At 49.9% G+C, this 16,947-nt stretch overlaps 2 protein-coding genes across 9 annotated transcripts in view; both read right to left on the reverse strand.

Moving 5' to 3' along the window:
• Sufu (SUFU negative regulator of hedgehog signaling) overlaps nucleotides 1–16,390 on the reverse strand; it is a 129,641-nt gene extending 113,251 nt beyond the window's left edge. For 3 of the 8 annotated variants that reach the window (XR_002389793.2, XM_004866447.4, XM_004866446.4), the window contains exons 1-2: nucleotides 16,020–16,390; nucleotides 10,852–10,986 (exon numbers count right to left, since the gene is read on the reverse strand). Coding sequence is in view for 7 of the 8 variants with exons in the window: in XM_004866447.4 (XP_004866504.1) it covers nucleotides 10,852–10,986; nucleotides 16,020–16,201 (317 nt within the window). In the remaining variant the exon portion in view is untranslated. Of the gene's footprint in view, nucleotides 1–10,851; nucleotides 10,987–13,391; nucleotides 13,414–13,464; nucleotides 14,319–15,177; nucleotides 15,499–15,526; nucleotides 15,673–16,019 lie in introns of those variants that run through there. The other 5 variants (XM_087185876.1, XM_087185879.1, XM_087185878.1 and 2 more) reach the window with 5 other exon arrangements.
• Nucleotides 3,180–5,341, reverse strand: LOC147825494 (uncharacterized). The gene is made up of 2 exons (XM_087185719.1): nucleotides 5,316–5,341; nucleotides 3,180–4,878 (listed from the first exon to the last, which is right to left on the reverse strand). Exons 1-2 carry the CDS (start codon nucleotides 5,339–5,341, stop codon nucleotides 3,576–3,578), a joined length of 1,329 nt encoding a protein of 442 aa, XP_087041845.1. The 3' UTR covers nucleotides 3,180–3,575.
• Nucleotides 16,391–16,947: the final 557 nt, after the last annotated feature.

The raw sequence follows: 16,947 nt of genomic DNA on the forward strand, positions 1-16,947 counted from the left end.
GGGCAGCAGAATCACAGACTGATGTGCGGAGTGAGTGCTCTGCAGGCAGGTGTGCAGCCCAAGGCCTTTTCCCTGACCTCAAAGGCCACCATCCTCCGACTCTGGGAAGCCAGCTGCCCCAGAGGATCGAGACATCTGCAACACAGTACAGGAACAAATCTTTCCACATCTCGTTCCCCAAGGGCAAGGACAGTACCTCTGTGTATCCTGCACATCATATCATAGTTAAGTAGTGCTGTATGATGATAACATTCCCATTGCCTCTCAAAGAGCTAATCAAGCCGAGACACTGATGAGATAAGACTATTAAAAAGCAATGAGCCTCCCTCTTAGTCACTATCAAAGTCAGAGTTAAATACCTTAATGCCATTTCCTTTGAGCCACTTTTGCTGTTTCTTTTTTAATTTTTTTTTTTTTGTACCAGGGATTGAACTCAGGACCTTGTGCTTGCGAGGCAGGCACATTGCCACTGAGCTCAATCCCATTTCCTTTTTAAAGAAGCAGAACCATATCTAGGTCTGGTGGTACACGCCAGTAATTCCATCACTCTAGAAAGCTGAGGCAGGAGGATGGCATGTTCAAGCCCAGCTTGGGCAATTTAGAGAGAGACCCTGTCTCAAAAAAAAATTTTTTTTTTTTTTTGGTACCGGGGATTGAACTCAGGTCCTTGCACTTGCACAGCAGGCGGCGAAACCACTGAGCTACATCCCCGGCCCAAAAAAAAAAATTTTTTTAAAGGGCTGAGGATGTAGCTCAGTGTGAAGGCCTTTGGTTCAATCCCCAGTACCACACACACACACACACACACACACACACACACACACACGCACACAAGTAGTGGCATTACCCAACTAGGCTCCTCTGCCCCCATTTAGTGGTGATGTCCCTACCCCTGGAAAAGATTCCCAAAATCCATTCTCGCCCCCACTACATCAATCCTTTGCTTCCCCTATCAGTCAACAGAGAACGTACTGAATGTCATGTTCTTTTTTTTTTTTTTGGTACCAGGGATCCAACTCAGGACCTTGTGCTTGTGAGGCAGGCAGCAGAACCACCGAGCTAAGTCCCCAACTCCTGAATGTCATGTTCTTTACCCTGGCTTCACACTCAGCCTCACCTTGTCACCCTGTCCTTTCCTCTTACCACGGTGGCCTTCCTTCTGCTCCTGCAACACCTTTGGGTCCCTCCCGCCTCGGGGCCTTTACCCAAGCTGTCTCCAGTGCTGGCATCTCTACAGGCTGGGTGACAGGGCTGCCAACACTGACAGCTCCAGGAGGACCAACTCCACAGAGAATATGACCAGTGCCCCAGAGCTGTACAACGTGAGGTGTTGGCTGCTACCTTGTTACTGAGGCTTCAACCCAAGCTTCCAGGGGAGCCAGTGCTGAGCAATGCAAACACACCCTCTTTACCCACCTCCGTCGCTACTCCTGCCTACCCCCAACACCACACCCCTGCTTTACTTTCAACACAGCTCCTGTGTCCAGTGCCTAGCATCTAAAACTGAAACTATTTTTCACATATTTTTCCCGTAAGAATATAACACCCATGACTATCCATGGTGGGCCCCAATCACTTAACGGCGCTGGACATCTATATAACATGCTCTAAAAACTTATAGGAATAGGGCCAGGGATTTAGCTCAGTGGTTTCCGCCGCCTGCCGCGCAAGCGCAAGGACCCAAGTTCGATCCCTGGTACCAAAAAAAAAAAAAAAAAACAACCTTACAGGAATAAACAAGTACTTATCAGGTATGAAACACTGCCAGGTACAAAGGTGGGGTTTCTCCCTCATCCCATCCAGCTCTCTCCAAGGGCTCCGTGCTCAGCTACTGCCCTCCTTCTGGACTTTTCTCTATGCAAAAACCCTGGTTACAAGAATGAAAAACTGCCAGGCAGGCTCCAGGAGGGTGGAAATCCAGCAGAGCAGACTGGAGAGGAGAGGGGTTAGGGCAAGCCACGGGGCAGTGATGGCGGCCTCTTAGCGACGCGCGCCCAAGCCACAACCCCACACCCACTGCTTTACCACAAGCGCCAACACTGCAGCTAAACCTGAACACTGAGGTTGTAGTCTAGAAATGACAACTCCTACATTCACATCTTTTGTCTTAAAAGAAAAACACAGTGGGGCTATGGAATTAAGCTCAGTGGTTCTGCCACCTGCCTCGCAAGCTAAAGGTCCCAAGTTCGATCTCTAGGACCAAAAAAGAGAAAGAAAAGAAAGAAAAAGCAAAAAGAAGAACAACTGTCAGGACTACTACCATGTGTGAAAGTAAAGCTGTGACTTGTGTTTCAAGGACCTAGGTATTAACGGGGAAGTGGCCAACCAACAGTCAGAGGCACTGCTGTGAGAAGTCACGGAGGGAAAAATGGATGTAGCTGAAGTAACATGGCAAGGGGTAGGGGCTGCCTTCCCAAGCAAATGTTCTGCTTTCAGAATCTGGAAACACTAACAGCAGGGGCAAGCTAATTTAGAAATTAACCAGGTAGCAGGGAAGCCTTGGAAGATGACAGTCCCAAAGTGAAGAAACTCATAGAAAGTAGATGTACAAACACTTGGGACAGCATCAGTCACTATGAATTGTTTATAGAAATCAGCATTAGCCAGGCATGGTGGTGCACCCCTGTGATCCCAGCACTCTGGAGGCTGAGAGAGGAGGATCACCAGGAGTTCAAGGCCAGCCTGGGCTACATACAGAGACCCTGTCTCAAAACAAGAGAGAGAGAGAGCGCGAGACAGACAGACAGACAAGTTCATCAATTGCAACAAATGTACCACACTGGGGCTGGAGATTTAGCTCAGTGGCACCGCACCTGCCTCACAAGCACAAGGTCCTGAGTTCAATCCCTGGTATCAAAAAATGCAAATGTACCACAATAATAATGCAAGACATTAATAACAGGGGAAACTATAAACAGAGGAGACAGGAAGTTCTATGAGAACTCCAATTCCTTTTTCTTTTGTTTTGTCTTTTATTTTTTTGAATCCATGGTCTCATGAATATGAATCATGTGCTCTATCACTGAACCTCACACCCCCAAACTCTCTGCTCAGGTTTGTTTTTTTTTTGGTACCAGAGATTGAACTCAGGTCCTTGCGCTTGCGCAGCAGGCGGCAAAACCACTGAGCTAAATCCCCGGCCCAACAGACAATTTTTTTAGAGCAGTGTTAGGCTTATAAAAACTGAGCAGAAGGCTGGGGATTTAGCTCAGTGGTTCCACTGCCTGCCGCGAAAGCACAAGGACCTGAGTTCGATCCCTGGTACAAAAAAAAAAAATCATTAAAAGAATTAAAATGTTTTTTTAAATGACTATCTGCACTGATACAAGAGCAGAGGAGGCTAATCATAGTGGTACATGCCTGTAATCCCAGCACTCTGGGAGGCTGAGGCAGGAGGGTTGCAAATTTGAGTCTGGGCAACTTAGTGAGATCCTGTCTCAAAATGAAGAAAAAAAATTGGCTGGGAATGTAGCTCAGTGCAAAGGCCTTGAGTTAAACCCCTGGCACCATAAAACAAACAACCAACCAAAAAACAGGGTAGAAGATTCCCTCCTGGAAGGCATTATGTCTTCCTATCAGAAAGGAGTCTGCCAGAGCGGCCCTGCAGACACCTGATGAGCTAGATGGCCAGCCGTGAGGTCCTGGAAGGCTGGGGCGGCCCCTCCACCCACCCAGCACCACAGAGGAAGACTGGCTGCCCTGCTCACAGCTGAGACATGAGACACGCTCTGGGGCCGATGCCAGCCACCTCTCGAGGGGACACACAGGAGGGGAACACAGGAGGGGACACACAGGAGGGGACACACAGGAGGGGACGCACAGGAGGGGAACACACAGGAGGGGGACGCACAGGAGGGGGATGCACAGGAGGGGGACGCACAGGAGGGGACGCACAGGAGGGGACATACAGGAGGGGGACACACAGGGGGGGACGCACAGGAGGGGACGCACAGGAGGGGGACACACAGGAGGGGACGCACAGGAGGGGACGCACAGGAGGGGGACACACAGGAGGGGACGCACAGGAGGGGACGCACAGGAGGGGACGCACAGGAGGGGTCGCACAGGAGGGGAACGCACAGGAGGGGACGCACAGGAGGGGGACGCACAGGAGGGGGACGCACAGGAGGGGACGCACAGGAGGGGACACACAGGAGGGGGACACACAGGAGGGGACACACAGGAGGGGACACACAGGAGGGGGACACACAGGAGGGGGACACACAGGAGGGGACGCACAGGAGGGGACACACAGGAGGAGGACACACAGGAGGGGACGCACAGGAGGGGACGCACAGGAGGGGGACACACAGGAGGGGGACACACAGGAGGGGACGCACAGGAGGGGACACACAGGAGGGGGACACACAGGAGGGGACACACAGGAGGGGACACACAGGAGGGGAACACAGGAGGGGACACACAGGAGGGGGACACACAGGAGGGGGACACACAGGAGGGGACACACAGGAGGGGACACACAGGAGGGGGACACACAGGAGGGGGACACACAGGAGGGGACGCACAGGAGGGGACGCACAGGAGGGGACACACAGGAGGGGGACACACAGGAGGGGACACACAGGAGGGGACACACAGGAGGGGAACACAGGAGGGGGACACACAGGAGGGGACACACAGGAGGGGACACACAGGAGGGGACACACAGGAGGGGGACACACAGGAGGGGGACACACAGGAGGGGACGCACAGGAGGGGACACACAGGAGGGGGACACACAGGAGGGGACACACAGGAGGGGACACACAGGAGGGGAACACAGGAGGGGACACACAGGAGGGGGACACACAGGAGGGGGACACACAGGAGGGGACACACAGGAGGGGACGCACAGGAGGCCGGCCGGCCTGGTGAATTCTGTACCCGCCAGCAGCACCACCTTTGTGCTTTCAAACAGCTGCACGCTTTTCTGTTAACTTTTCAGAAATGGCCACGGTGAGGCTGCAGAAGCCTGGACCTGAGAGATGACGGTCACCTACTGAGCTGTCCTGCCATCACCCAGGAGGAGAGTCACTTCCTGGGTAACTGTTCAGTTGGGAATCAACCATTAACCCAAGATACCTTTGAACTCTGGTGCGTAACTGGAGAGCACTCTGTGCGCTCACCCTGCAGGGGCAGAGGAAGGTGAGGGACATTCCTCAATGCACACCGCCTGGGTTCATTAACAGCTATTTACGACTGAGTGGCTTGGTTCCTTAATATCTCAGAAGCTCAGTTTCCCTCTTTATAAAATAAAGAGAATATATCTCAGAGTTGTTCTGAGGGTTAAATGTAAATTATTGTAAAGCACTTACAATAGTACCTTATACAAGCCTGGCATGGTGGTGCATGCCTACAATCCTAGCACTCAGGAGGCTGAGGCAGGAGAACTGCAGTGAGTTCAAGGCCAACTTGGATTACATAGTGAGTTCAAGGCCAGTCTGAAGTACGTAGCAAAACTCTGTCTAAAAAACAACAAAAAAAGGAAAATAGTACCTTATACAAAGTAAGGGCTATGTTTGCCATTATTACTGCATGTTCTAAATTTCTTGAAACCCTGAAGATCACAGGGTGAGAGGAGACAGCCTCAGAAGCACAGGGGATGGGCAAAGCCAAAAAGCTGCCCCAGACCCAGTCTGGGAGGGAGGGCAAGGCGGAGGGGTGGGGGAGGGCTTCACAGCTTCAGGCCCACCTGCCCTCCCCTGCTCTGGGGTGGGGCAGGAGCTGCCATTTGCAAGTGGCCTAGTGAGGCAGTCACAGAGAGCTGAGCTTTGGGAGGAACTCGCAGGCCCAAACAGGACCAAGTTCCCAGACAGCTATGTATGGAAGGCCAGGATTTCTGTTGGAAACCCCAGAGGATGAAAGAGTGTGTTAGAAAGTTCCTACAAACCAAGCTTTGAGGAAAGAAAATTAACATTTCTCAACTACAGGAGACTGAGGCCATGCTAAACAATAAGTGGAAAAGTTAATCTGTGTCCAGGGTTTTAATAAATAACTCATGTGGTGTACAGCCCAACAAGGAACATGAAGGGAAAAGGAGACTCTCCACCAGCCATGTGGGGTAGCCACAGGAAGCTGGCAAGCAGCAGTTCCAGCCCCAGAGGGGGCCGGAACAATTCCAAAGCCCGCTGCCGCCGGACACACCACCAAGTCAGCCCTTGTGAAGTGGGACCTAGGTCTCCCAACGCAGGGAGGTGTAGCTTCCACCATGGAGCTGAGACACTGAGGCCAGTTTTACACAAATCTGTCTTTGGCCGGCCTGACGTGCACAGCAGATGCCTGCCCCGGCAGAACCCATCAGGGAGTCTGCCTGCGCTCACAAGCAGTCTCCAACCGGCCAGCCTCACAAGCCTTGGTCAGGCCCCTGTGGTTTCTGTGCAGTCAGAGCTGCTGGTGGTACCAGGGGCAGCCAGAATTTCTCAGAAGGGCACTGAAGCCAACTCTTCCACAGCCCCAGAGATGCCCCACCCACAGCTGCCTGGCCACAGGGGAAAAGGCCACAGCTGCAGGCTTCTGACAAGCACAGGGCAGGCGAGGCTCAGCTGTCCCACACTTCCAAGATCAAGGGCACAGAGAGGGCAGTCACTCCCCGGAAGTCAGGTGAGGGCAGCCTCCAGCTTCCTAGAAAAACACTCTAGTCTCCTCTGTGGCTGCCCTGAGCTGGAACCTGCACCATCTTGCCGATTTCCGAAACACTCTCTTCAGAACCTTTGATTGGCTCACAGAAGTGGAAAACAGAAGGGTGGTTACCAAGGCCGGGGGAGAATAGTGGGGGGAGGTAGGGGGAGAGGCTCAAGGGCGGGCACTAATTTACAGTTACACAGGAGCAGAAAGTTCTGGGGTGGTTCCAGGGATGTGGCTCACTGGCACCACGCCTACCGGGAAAGTGCAATGGCCTGAGTTCCATCCCCGGTACCAAAGAAAAAAAAAGTTCTGGTGTAACCAGGCACGGTGGCATGGGGCTATAATCCCAGCTACTTGGGAGGCTAAGGCAAGAGGATCACAATTTTGAGGGCAGCCTGGGAACTTAGTGAGACCCTACCTCAGGATAAAAATTAAAAGGGCTAAAAAAAATTTTTAAATAAAACAAAAAGGGCTGGGATGGAGCTTAGCACTAAAGTGCTAGCATGCACAAGGGTAACCCCAGCATCACAAAAATAAACAAACAAATTAAGTTTTGGCATACTATTGCATAGTAGGGTGACTACAGACAATGTACCCTTCTGGTGGCACTAGGGATTGAACCCAAGGCCTTGGCACTAAGCTACATCTCTAGCCACCCCCTCTCTTCCTTTTTTATTTGAAGGAGAGAGTCATGCTAAATTGTCCTGGCTGAGATTGAATTTGTAATCCTCCTGCCTCAGCCTTGCAGAATGCTGGGACTGCAGACATGCACTACCATGCCTAGCTGACTGTGTACTTCAAAAAGCTAGAAGAATTTTGAATATTTTCACCATGAAGAAATGATAACCGTGGAAGATAGATGTTTAAACTGGTTTAAACATTATACAATGTATACATGTATTGAAACATCACATCCATACCCCATTAATATGTACCATTTTTTTTTTTTTGGTACCAGAGATAGAACTTGGGTCCTTGTGCTTGTGCAGCAGGAGGCGAAACCGCTGAGCTAAATCCCCGGCCCAATACATACCATTTTTAATATGTCAGTTAAAACATAAATTTTTTTTTTTTGGTACCGAGGATTGAACTTGGGTCCTTGCGCTTGTGCAGCAGGCGGCAAAACCACTGAGCTAAATCCCCGGCCCTAACATAAATTTACAGAGCTCCTGGGCTGTAGTAGAGTGTGTGCCTATAATGTGAAAGAACTGGGTACAATTCCAATACACATACGTTAAAAATAACTACAATAAACAACATCTAAATAAATAATTTAACTTAGAAAATGAAACCTGTTTGGGAAGAACGAACCAAAAGCATAGGACCAACAGGCTCTGGGCCACTTCTACATATCCCACACAGGGCTATTCCAACCTGGAGACAAGGAATATAGAGGAAAATATGAGATAATGGAAGTACTATTCATTTGATGAGAGAACTAGCATATTCAGTAATACCAGGAGAGCGTGACTAACCATATTCTTTAAATATCACTGGCCTGGTCAGATTTTTTATTGTGCTGTATGTAAATTGAGAGGTAGTGTAAGTTTCATTCTGCATCATTAATGGTTCCTGTTTCTACTAAAAGGGTGTTTATATGTTGGCCTGTTACTGATATAAAAGTTATTTATATAAATTTATGTAACAAACATCCATTTAAATACCCAAAGCATTTCAAAGATACTTTGTTTTTGTCATCGCATAGCAAAATAAATCGAGGCAGTCATAGAGAAGCATTTTTTAAACCAAAATTTTGTAACTTTTGTAACTTGGAAGTAAGTTAGCTTGAATAATAAAAATGTCATTTTTTTTTTTAAGAGTTACGAAATAGCTTAGTACTTTTTCTAAGTTCAACATATTGGTAGTTTGTCAGTTATTACTTTTTTGTGTAAAATATTTTGTATTTGAAGCATGCTTGTTCGGTATAGAGAGTATTTATTTTTTAAATATACCTCATATATCCTATTAAAAAAAAAAGGAAAATGAAACCTGTGATCCAAACAAATGCTTTCCTGCCCCGTTTCCGTCAGTGACTGTGCAGAGGGGTAAGGACGGGGATGCCCATCCCAGAGCTCATCCAGGTAGCTGCTCTTCACCCTTCGCCCTCTTAGGGCTACTGGGGTGAGGTCCCCACCTGGCCCAAGCAAGAAGAAATGCAAGGGCCTCTTCACTTCTGGCCGTGCCTATGTCAACAAGCTGCGAGGAACAAGCAATATCCTAGTAAGAGGAGACACCCAGTGGGCATGTAACAGATGCTACCCACTGACTAAAATGAAAAGGCGACAGGGGCCGGGGATTTAGCTCAGTGGTTCCGGCACCTGCCACACAAGGACCGGAGTTTGATCCCCAGCACCAAAAAAAAAAAGGTAGCACTATAAGCCCTCATGTCAACAGAACTCCTATGAATATAACATAAAATGATAACTTTATATCAAGAACTTAGGACTAACCTGGATAACAGTAAAAAGTGAAAAAAGTTTGCTTCTTCTTTTTTTTGGTACCGGGGATCGAACTCTGGTCCTTGCGCTTGTGAGGCAGGCAGCGGAACCACTGAGCTAAATCGCCAGCCCAATTCTGTTGTTATTTTGATGAAAAACACTGCCCATGCATGCCCCTCTCCCCAGTCACAAGGGACAGCACAGAGCATCAAGTGCATTAGGAGAACCTCCCTCTACTGCTGCTCTCTTGACCTTCCCCCTGCCTCTGGCAAGTGGCTCTAAGGTCCTATACAACTGAGGAAGACAGAACATCTTTCCCAGGCTTTTGGCTAAGATCAAGTGTAAAGAGGACAGAGCAGATCACTATTTTCTTTCTTTTGGTACCGGGGATCAAACTTAGGTCATTGCACTTGTGCAGCAGGTGGCAAAACCACTGAGCTAAATCCCCGGCCCTAGATCACTATTTTCTAAGTGTGGAATTTGTCTGACAAATAAATGACATACTACAAAAAGTTCCCTTTTTCAATTCCCTTTCAATTCTCCTGATCATGTGAAAGGGAAGTGCTATTTGATGTTAGCACTTTTTCTTTTTTTTGGTACCAGGGATCGAACTTGGGTCCTTGAGCTTAGGCAGCAGGCGGCGAAACCACTGAGCTAAATCCCTGGCCCCTGTATTATATTTCTGTAATTACCTTAAACTATGGCATGTGATATTGATTTTCAGAGATGGTAGCAATTCAACTTTTTAAAAAAATATTCTTGTGAGGGCCAGGGATTTAGCTCAGTGGTGCCGCCGCCTGCCTCACAAGCACAAGGTCCCGAGTTCAATCCCCAGTACCAAAAAATAAAATAAAATAAAAATATACTTGTGAGCCAGAGGTGGTGGTGCATACCTGTAATCCAAGCACTCTGGAAAACTGAGGCAGAAGGACTACAAGTTTGAGCCCAGGCAGGGCAACATAGTGATTTAGCAAGACCCTGTCTCAAAATAAAAAATAAAAAAGGCTGGGGATGCAGCTCAATGTGAAGGTGCTGAGTTCAATCACTAGTACCAAAAAAATAAAAATAGATATATTTATGCAACTTAAAAATGTGGACAAGGGCTGGGAATGTAGCTCAGTGGCGCCGCACCTGCCTGGAAAGTCCAAGGTCCTGAGTTCATTCCTAATACTGGAAACAAACAAGCGAAAATAGAGAGAGCGGGCATGGTGGCGCACACCTATAGTCCCAGCACTCAGGAGGCTGAGGCAGGAGGACTGCAGTGAGTTCAAGGCCACCTTGGGCTACATAGTGAATTTGAAGCCACCCTAAACTAGATAACAAGACCCTGTCTCAAAAAAAAAAAAAAAAAGAGAGAGCAACTTTAAAGGGACACTGAGTAAATACTACAGGTGGCAAAATGGGACTGTGGTGCTAGAAGCTGGGAAGAGCTTAATAGTTCAGTCCCAGCAGTGCAGATCACACCCCAGGCCCTTCTTACAAGGCCCCTCCAGCTTCCTCTCCTGAGGAAGATACATGCATCATCTCTACTTCTGAGCCACAACCATGTTGTCTGTCCTCTAGCCCAAGCTCCAGAGCAAGCTTGAAAACACTGATGGTTTTGGAACTCTTGTTCATCATCAACACCTCCCTGTAAGAGAGGAGCAAGGCTCAACCTGGACCATGTCAGCACAAGGAGACACCAAGGAAGGCAGAGGGCTGGCATTACTACCCCTGCTCAGGAAAACCTCAGAAATAAGGCTCAAGGCTAAGAATGGGCGCATGGAGGGTAGAGAGGTGAGACACTCACTCATGGACTCTGCTGTCACCATAGAGGTCACTCAGACCAAAGCTGATGTAGTGCCAGTGCTCAGGGATGTTGGCCGAAGGGCTCCCCACGTTCCTGTACATGCTAACATAGTCCAAAGGATCTGGGCCGCCCAACCTGAAAAAGACGAAATACAGGAGCGTCAGCATGGGCCTAGAAACTAGACAATGTCACGCTAAGAAGCCCAACTTTACAGTCTGTAGGCCTCACCTTAGAAGAGCATGACCCAGTAGATAACTAAAGGGAAGCTATGCCTCTGTGGGCTGAGACCCAGGGAAGCCAGCAGCTGAGAACGGCCAATTCCACAAGCACAAGAAGCTCCTACAGGGCTGAGGATTTAGCTCAGTGGCCCTGTGCCTGCCTCTCAAGTGCAAGGTCCTGAGTTCAATCCCCAGTACCAGGAAAAAAGAGAAAGAAAGAAAAAAGAAGCTCCCACAGGCAGGGCCTCTTTTAGAAATAGAGCAGACTGAATGGCTACCCATACTGCTTTCTTCTGTTTCAAATTACCAATCCCAAATGGGAACGGCAGGGATGAACTCTTCTATGGTGCCTGTAAACAGGCCAAATTTCAAGGCAAGAGATGCACCAGTTAATCAACTGGCCTTGCTAAAGGAGCGTCAGGAACACCCCAATGGGCACTGCTCCTGGAAGCAGAAGCTCTGCTCCACTCCTGCCTCTTCAACAGCTAATTCCTGAAAGACTATATTGTGGCCTATGCTAACTATAGTTTATTCTAACAGACACAAAGTCTTCAGTCAGTGAAGACCCTGTCTGCATCCCATAGACCAAAGCTGACCTTTCATCATTGCAAGTGACACAGGCCAAATCTAGGCTAGCTCAGCTGTGCCCAGAGAGCCGCAGCAGGACCCAGGCTGAGCCCAGGAGAGCCTCCCTCCAGGAGACCCCAGAGACTGCTGCTTTAAGGAAGAACTGGGATGAAAAATGACTTGGGGCTGCTGAGGACCGCATTGAATTTCCCCGAGTCCAACAGAGGAGTCGTGGAAAAGATTCAAGCATCAGTTCACTCTGAAGATTTAGTATCATAACTAATCCTTTAAAAAAAAAAATTCTGGGGCCTGGGATTTAGCTCAGTGGTTTCGCCATCTGCCTTGTAAGTGCAAAGACCCAAGTTCAATCCCTAGTACCAAAAAAAAACAATTCTGGAGCCAGGGATTTAGCTCAATGGGACCACATCTGCCTCGAAAGTGCAAAGTCCTGAGTTTGATCCCTGGTATCGAAAAAAAAAAAAAATTCTGTTGGGCCCGGAATGTAGCTCAGCAGCACAAAGCCTGCCTGGCAAGCTCAACGCCCTGAGTTCAATTCCTGGTACCAAAAAAGAAAAAACATCCTGCTGTTTTTCAAATGGAGAGGGAAACCTAGTACACTTAAAAAATAGACTCAAAGGAAACCATCAGCAGAAAGAAATCTGCATTTAGTCCAACACTGCATTTGAGTGAGCCACTTCAGATATCTAACCTCTCACCAGACTGCAAAAACTTTGCCTAAGGGTTGAAATGTAGCTCAGTGACAGAGCACTTTGCCCAAAGCCCAGGGTTCAATATTGGGGGTGGGGGTGCCCCTGGGACAAATGTAGTGTACTCTGCCAGCAGAAAGTTTGCTGAAGGAAAGCCAACAACAAAGTAAAACTTGTGCTACAGGAAACCTTAGCAAGTGTGCCAGTACATGCAATCTAGACACTATTTAAAACAAGTAGGGGGGCTGGGGATTTAGCTCAGTGGTTTCGCTGCCTGCTGCGTGAGCACAAGGACCCGAGTTCGATTCCCAGCACCAAAAAAAAAAAAAAAAAAAAACCAGTAGGTCATCGGGCATGGTGGCACACGCCTGTAGTCCCAGCACTCCAGAGGCTAAGGCAGGAGAATCAGCACAAGTTCAAGGCCAGCCTGAGCTACACAGGGGGACCCTGTCTCAAAAAAACTAAATAAATCAATACAAACATACATACATACATGCATACATGTATACCAGTAGGTCAGTCGGGGGATATAGCTCAGTGCTACAGTACTCACCTAGCATGTGCAAGGCCCTGGGTTCAATTCCCAGCACCACACACACACACACACACACACACACACACACAAAAAAAAAACCACCACCAACCAGTAAGCCTGGTTTCATCTTCTTTGCCAGAGTATTATTTGCTTTTGTAGAAATCTTTATTCTCTGCCGGGAAATGCTAAGTTATTTATAGAATTTGTAAGAAAGTTTCTACAAATAGCTTAGAATCTCAAATGAGTTAGAGAAAGGGACAAACTTCCATGTCTGCCCTTAACTCTGATTTCCCAAATCATTAATTCCACAATCAGCTGAATTTAGAGAAGTTTGCAGATGGAAAGAGAAAAGAAAAGGGGGAAAGATCCCTGGGAGAATGCACTGTAGCTGCAGAACCGCAGCACAGATAGGAGGACTACAGGCCTCACATCTGCCGTTTCCTGCTCAAATCCCCACCCTGCCCAGCCTACAGTCTGGGTCCATCCAACAACAAGCAGCCAAACCCTGCTCACCATTCCTGCTCCACCTGTCACACATTCACTTCGATCTTCTTCCAACCAACTCTTCCAGGAGGAGGGTGCTTACCCAGAGTCAGGGAATGTTCCAAAGCTCAAGAGTGTTTTGCTCGGGCCGGGGATTTAGCTCAGTGGTTTCGCCGCCTGCTGTGCAAGTGCAAAGACCCGAGTTCGATCCCGGTACCAAAAACAAAAAACAAAAACAAAAAGGGCTGGGGAGATCCCGGTACCAAAAACAAAAAACAAAAACAAAAAGGGCTGGGGATTTAGCTCAGCGGCACCTCGCCTGCCTCGAAAGCACAAGGTCCTAAGTTCTATCCCCAGTACCACAAAAACCAAAATGAAACAAAAAAATTATCCAAGAGTGTTTTGCTCTACTGCGCAAACCCAGATGAGTGTGGCAAACGATCATATTTTACACTCAGAAAAAGGTGTTTTCCAAGGGTCCGGAGCACACCTCACCTCAATTCCTTGGACACCTGACTTCTCTACATGGGGCAGGTTCAGGGCGGGAGTGGACCCAGATACAGGTTCTGCCCCTCTCATCTGATCTAGCTCATTACAGGCTCACTTTCAGAAAAATCTCCCTGCTGGCCAAGAACCCCTTCCCAAAGAGCCACCTCCACTGCAAAAGGAATTCCAAGCCGTACCCAGGAAGTCACCCTGACATGAGGACTAAAGAGGCTGGTGGGGTCCCACATTCGGGGATATGAGTGTATTTCAGTGTCTTAATTTTGCAAACCCCTCCAAATCCTAGAAAGAACCAGACACTGAGCTGCTCTCTCAGACTTTTCTATATCTAGGCAGCACTGCTGATTTCACAAAGTGCTATACAATCCTCCTTGTGTCATTTCATGCTGGCCCATCTCTGAAGAAATGTCCTGGCTAACAAGCTAGCAGCAAGATAGACAAAATTACAGTAACCACCCTTAGTCCTTTGCATAATCCTCAGATACCTTTCACACACAACTCCATCCTGGACAGCCACTTGGGTGCTACAAAAGTTGCCCAATTTTGTGCAGGGACTTATCCCACTCAGACGATACCCGAACAAAAGCAGAGCACAGACAGCCCACTTTTCTCAAGGTCAAGTTCACAGGTGCCATCAGAACAGGCGATTAGGTTAGCAAGAGCTGCTTTCCACTCAGAAGTGCTCTTCAAAAGTCCTTTGTACCAAAGAACAGTCTGCCTGCCAGAGAGGACTGCAGACTGAGAAAGCTGCTCCCTGTGGCCCCAGGCCCTTCGAGCCTTTGGCGTCCTTTGTACCCTCCCACTGCCACAAGGAGCTGGCCTCAGCCCAGCACAACCTGGCGACTGCCATCTCCAGAGTCAGGAAGAGGCTGTCACAGCGGAGAAAGACTCAGTCCTAAAGAGAAAGGTAATCAACAACAAACTCATCACCTCCCTCTTCAGCTCTACCCTTTGCCAACAAACACCTCAAGCAGCTTCTCAGTCTTTCAGGATCCTGAAGGGGATCATCTAATATAGCACCTTCATGAAAGCAGTCCTGGACAGATTTGACCAATTCTTCCAAGTCTTCGGTCAATTTTTGGTATGAAAAGACCATAAACACGCTGTTTTCCGGGCCAGGGATTTAGCTCAGAGGTGCCGCAGCCTCCTAGCAAGCGCAAGGTCCTGAGCTGGATCCCCAGTACCAAAAAATAAACAAACAAACAAAAAAACACGCTGTTTTCCAAGGTCCCATAACATATGTTTTGCCTGAAAGGTGAAGGAAGAAACAGATTGCAATAAGGAATGAGAAACAAGAAAAGTCCATTCCTACCCTCAAGGGCAGCCCATCTTTAACAGCGACTTGGGGGTTACGATGGGCTTCCCAAAGAAACTGCTGTCGAAATCCTGAAGCTGTGGGCAAAAACTTCCTCTTAAAGGCTCACTGCACTTCCTTTCTCCCTGTCCAGCCCCGGGTCCCCATCTTTTACTTCCCACTCCAAGTTGGAAACTCATCCTCCTTAATCCTGAGCCAAGCCAAGGCTCTCCCTGCCATGTCCTTGACTCACGTCCTAAAGCAATGCAGCTGCAAAGCCAGAAGGAAGCTCGGCAGAGAGTACTGCAGAGCAAGCAAAAGTTTATCAGGGCGCGTTGGTCCGTCAAACTTCACCGCAACAGCTTACAGGGCTGCACTTCGGAGCTCCCCGGGAAGACATCGAAGGCGCCCTCCTCATCTCGTCATAAGGGCAGCGCGCTCCTCTCGCGCCCCTCCAGACCCTCGGAGAGCCCGGGCCCCAAGACCCGCCCCAGCCTGTGCGGCCGTGCCCTCCGAGCTCCGCAGCCCCGCTCCCGCAGCCCTCCCAGGGCCCGCCCGCCGCCCGCCGCCCGCCGCCCGCCCACCGTCCCCTCGGCTTCCCCTCGCCCACGAATGACCCCGGCGGGCGCCCCCCCTTCCACCGCATTCACAGCTCCCAGTCGTACCGCTCCACTCCGCTCCACACGCGCCGCCGGGTCTCTGTTCTCCTAGACCCGCTTAACCCTTCACTGCCCACGGGCCCCGGTCACCCCTTTGTCCCCATCCCCAACTTCAGCCCCAACTCCGGGCCCGCGGCAGGAAGTCCTCCGTCCCAGCGCTCACCCCGCACCGGCCCCCGCCCTCCCGCGGCCCAGGCTCACCAGTACTTGACGATAGCGGTCACCTGGAGCGGGTTGGGCTGGTCGGGGTAAAGGCGGCGGCACTCCCCGTAGATGGCGTGCAGTCCCGGGGGAAAGAGCGAGGCGAAGGCCGGCGGGGCAGCGGGGCCGGGGGGCGGGGGCGCGGTGGGGCCGGGGGCGCCGCTAGGCCGCAGCTCCGCCATGGGGGCGCGTGGGGCGCTGGGGGGCCTAAAGCGCGGAGGAGGGGGCGTCCGACAGTCCAGCGGGTAGACTCGGCGGGTGCGACTGCCGGTGGCAGCGGGGGGGCTGCAGCGAGGGACAGCTCGCGCCTGCGCACGCGGACAGTTCGCCCAGGCCGTAGCCGCCGCCGAGTCGGCCAGAGCGCGCCTCCGGACCGCGGGGAGCGCGAGGGGGCGGGGCGCCGGCGCGCCCTGTCCCTCACCCATTGGCTAGCATGCTCGCCAGTCACAGGTGGGAAGGCGTGACTCGACAATAGGCCCGCCTCCCTGACTCGCGTAGGGAGTAACTCAAGGCTCTTGGTCTCCCCCTAGCGTTAGGAGGAACCGGGTGTGAATAGAGTTAAGGCACCCTTCTGAGATGCTAGGGTCCCGCGAAGAGCGCCGACAAAGGGCTTGTCACTGTTTAGCTGACATGCTGCTGACAAAGATTTAAGCACAAATCGGGCAACATATTGATCATTCCTTCCTTTGGCATTAGGGATTATAAATCTTAATACAGTATTTCCTAGTGCTGTTGACCACGATCCCTGCAACTTGAAAGGAGGTTGGGAAGGAAACGATAGTCCCCCTCCCTAAAAAAAATTAAGAGTGTTTGGAAAGATTTGCTCTTAACTTTTCTTCACCCATATTTTCTCATTAAAATCAATCCTAGTTCCTCATTAATATTAAAAGGGTTAAGGGCCGGAGAGTTAGCTCAGAGGTTCTCCCGC

Source organism: Heterocephalus glaber, unplaced genomic scaffold, assembly GCF_053883595.1.
Source record: "Heterocephalus glaber isolate CG9 unplaced genomic scaffold, H.glaber_assembly_v1.0 deba00001498, whole genome shotgun sequence".
Lineage (NCBI taxonomy): Eukaryota > Metazoa > Chordata > Mammalia > Rodentia > Bathyergidae > Heterocephalus > Heterocephalus glaber.

What these genes read in the sequence shown, in the direction of transcription:
- LOC147825494 (XM_087185719.1), bottom strand. Translation starts at nt 5,341, where the DNA reads ATGCCAGGCTTGTATAAGGTACTATT. An exon ending in GGCTTGTATAAGGTACTATT is followed by an intron (nt 4,879 to 5,315) that starts GTAAGTGCTTTA and finishes TGGCGGGTACAG; the next exon opens with AATTCACCAGGCCGGCCGGC.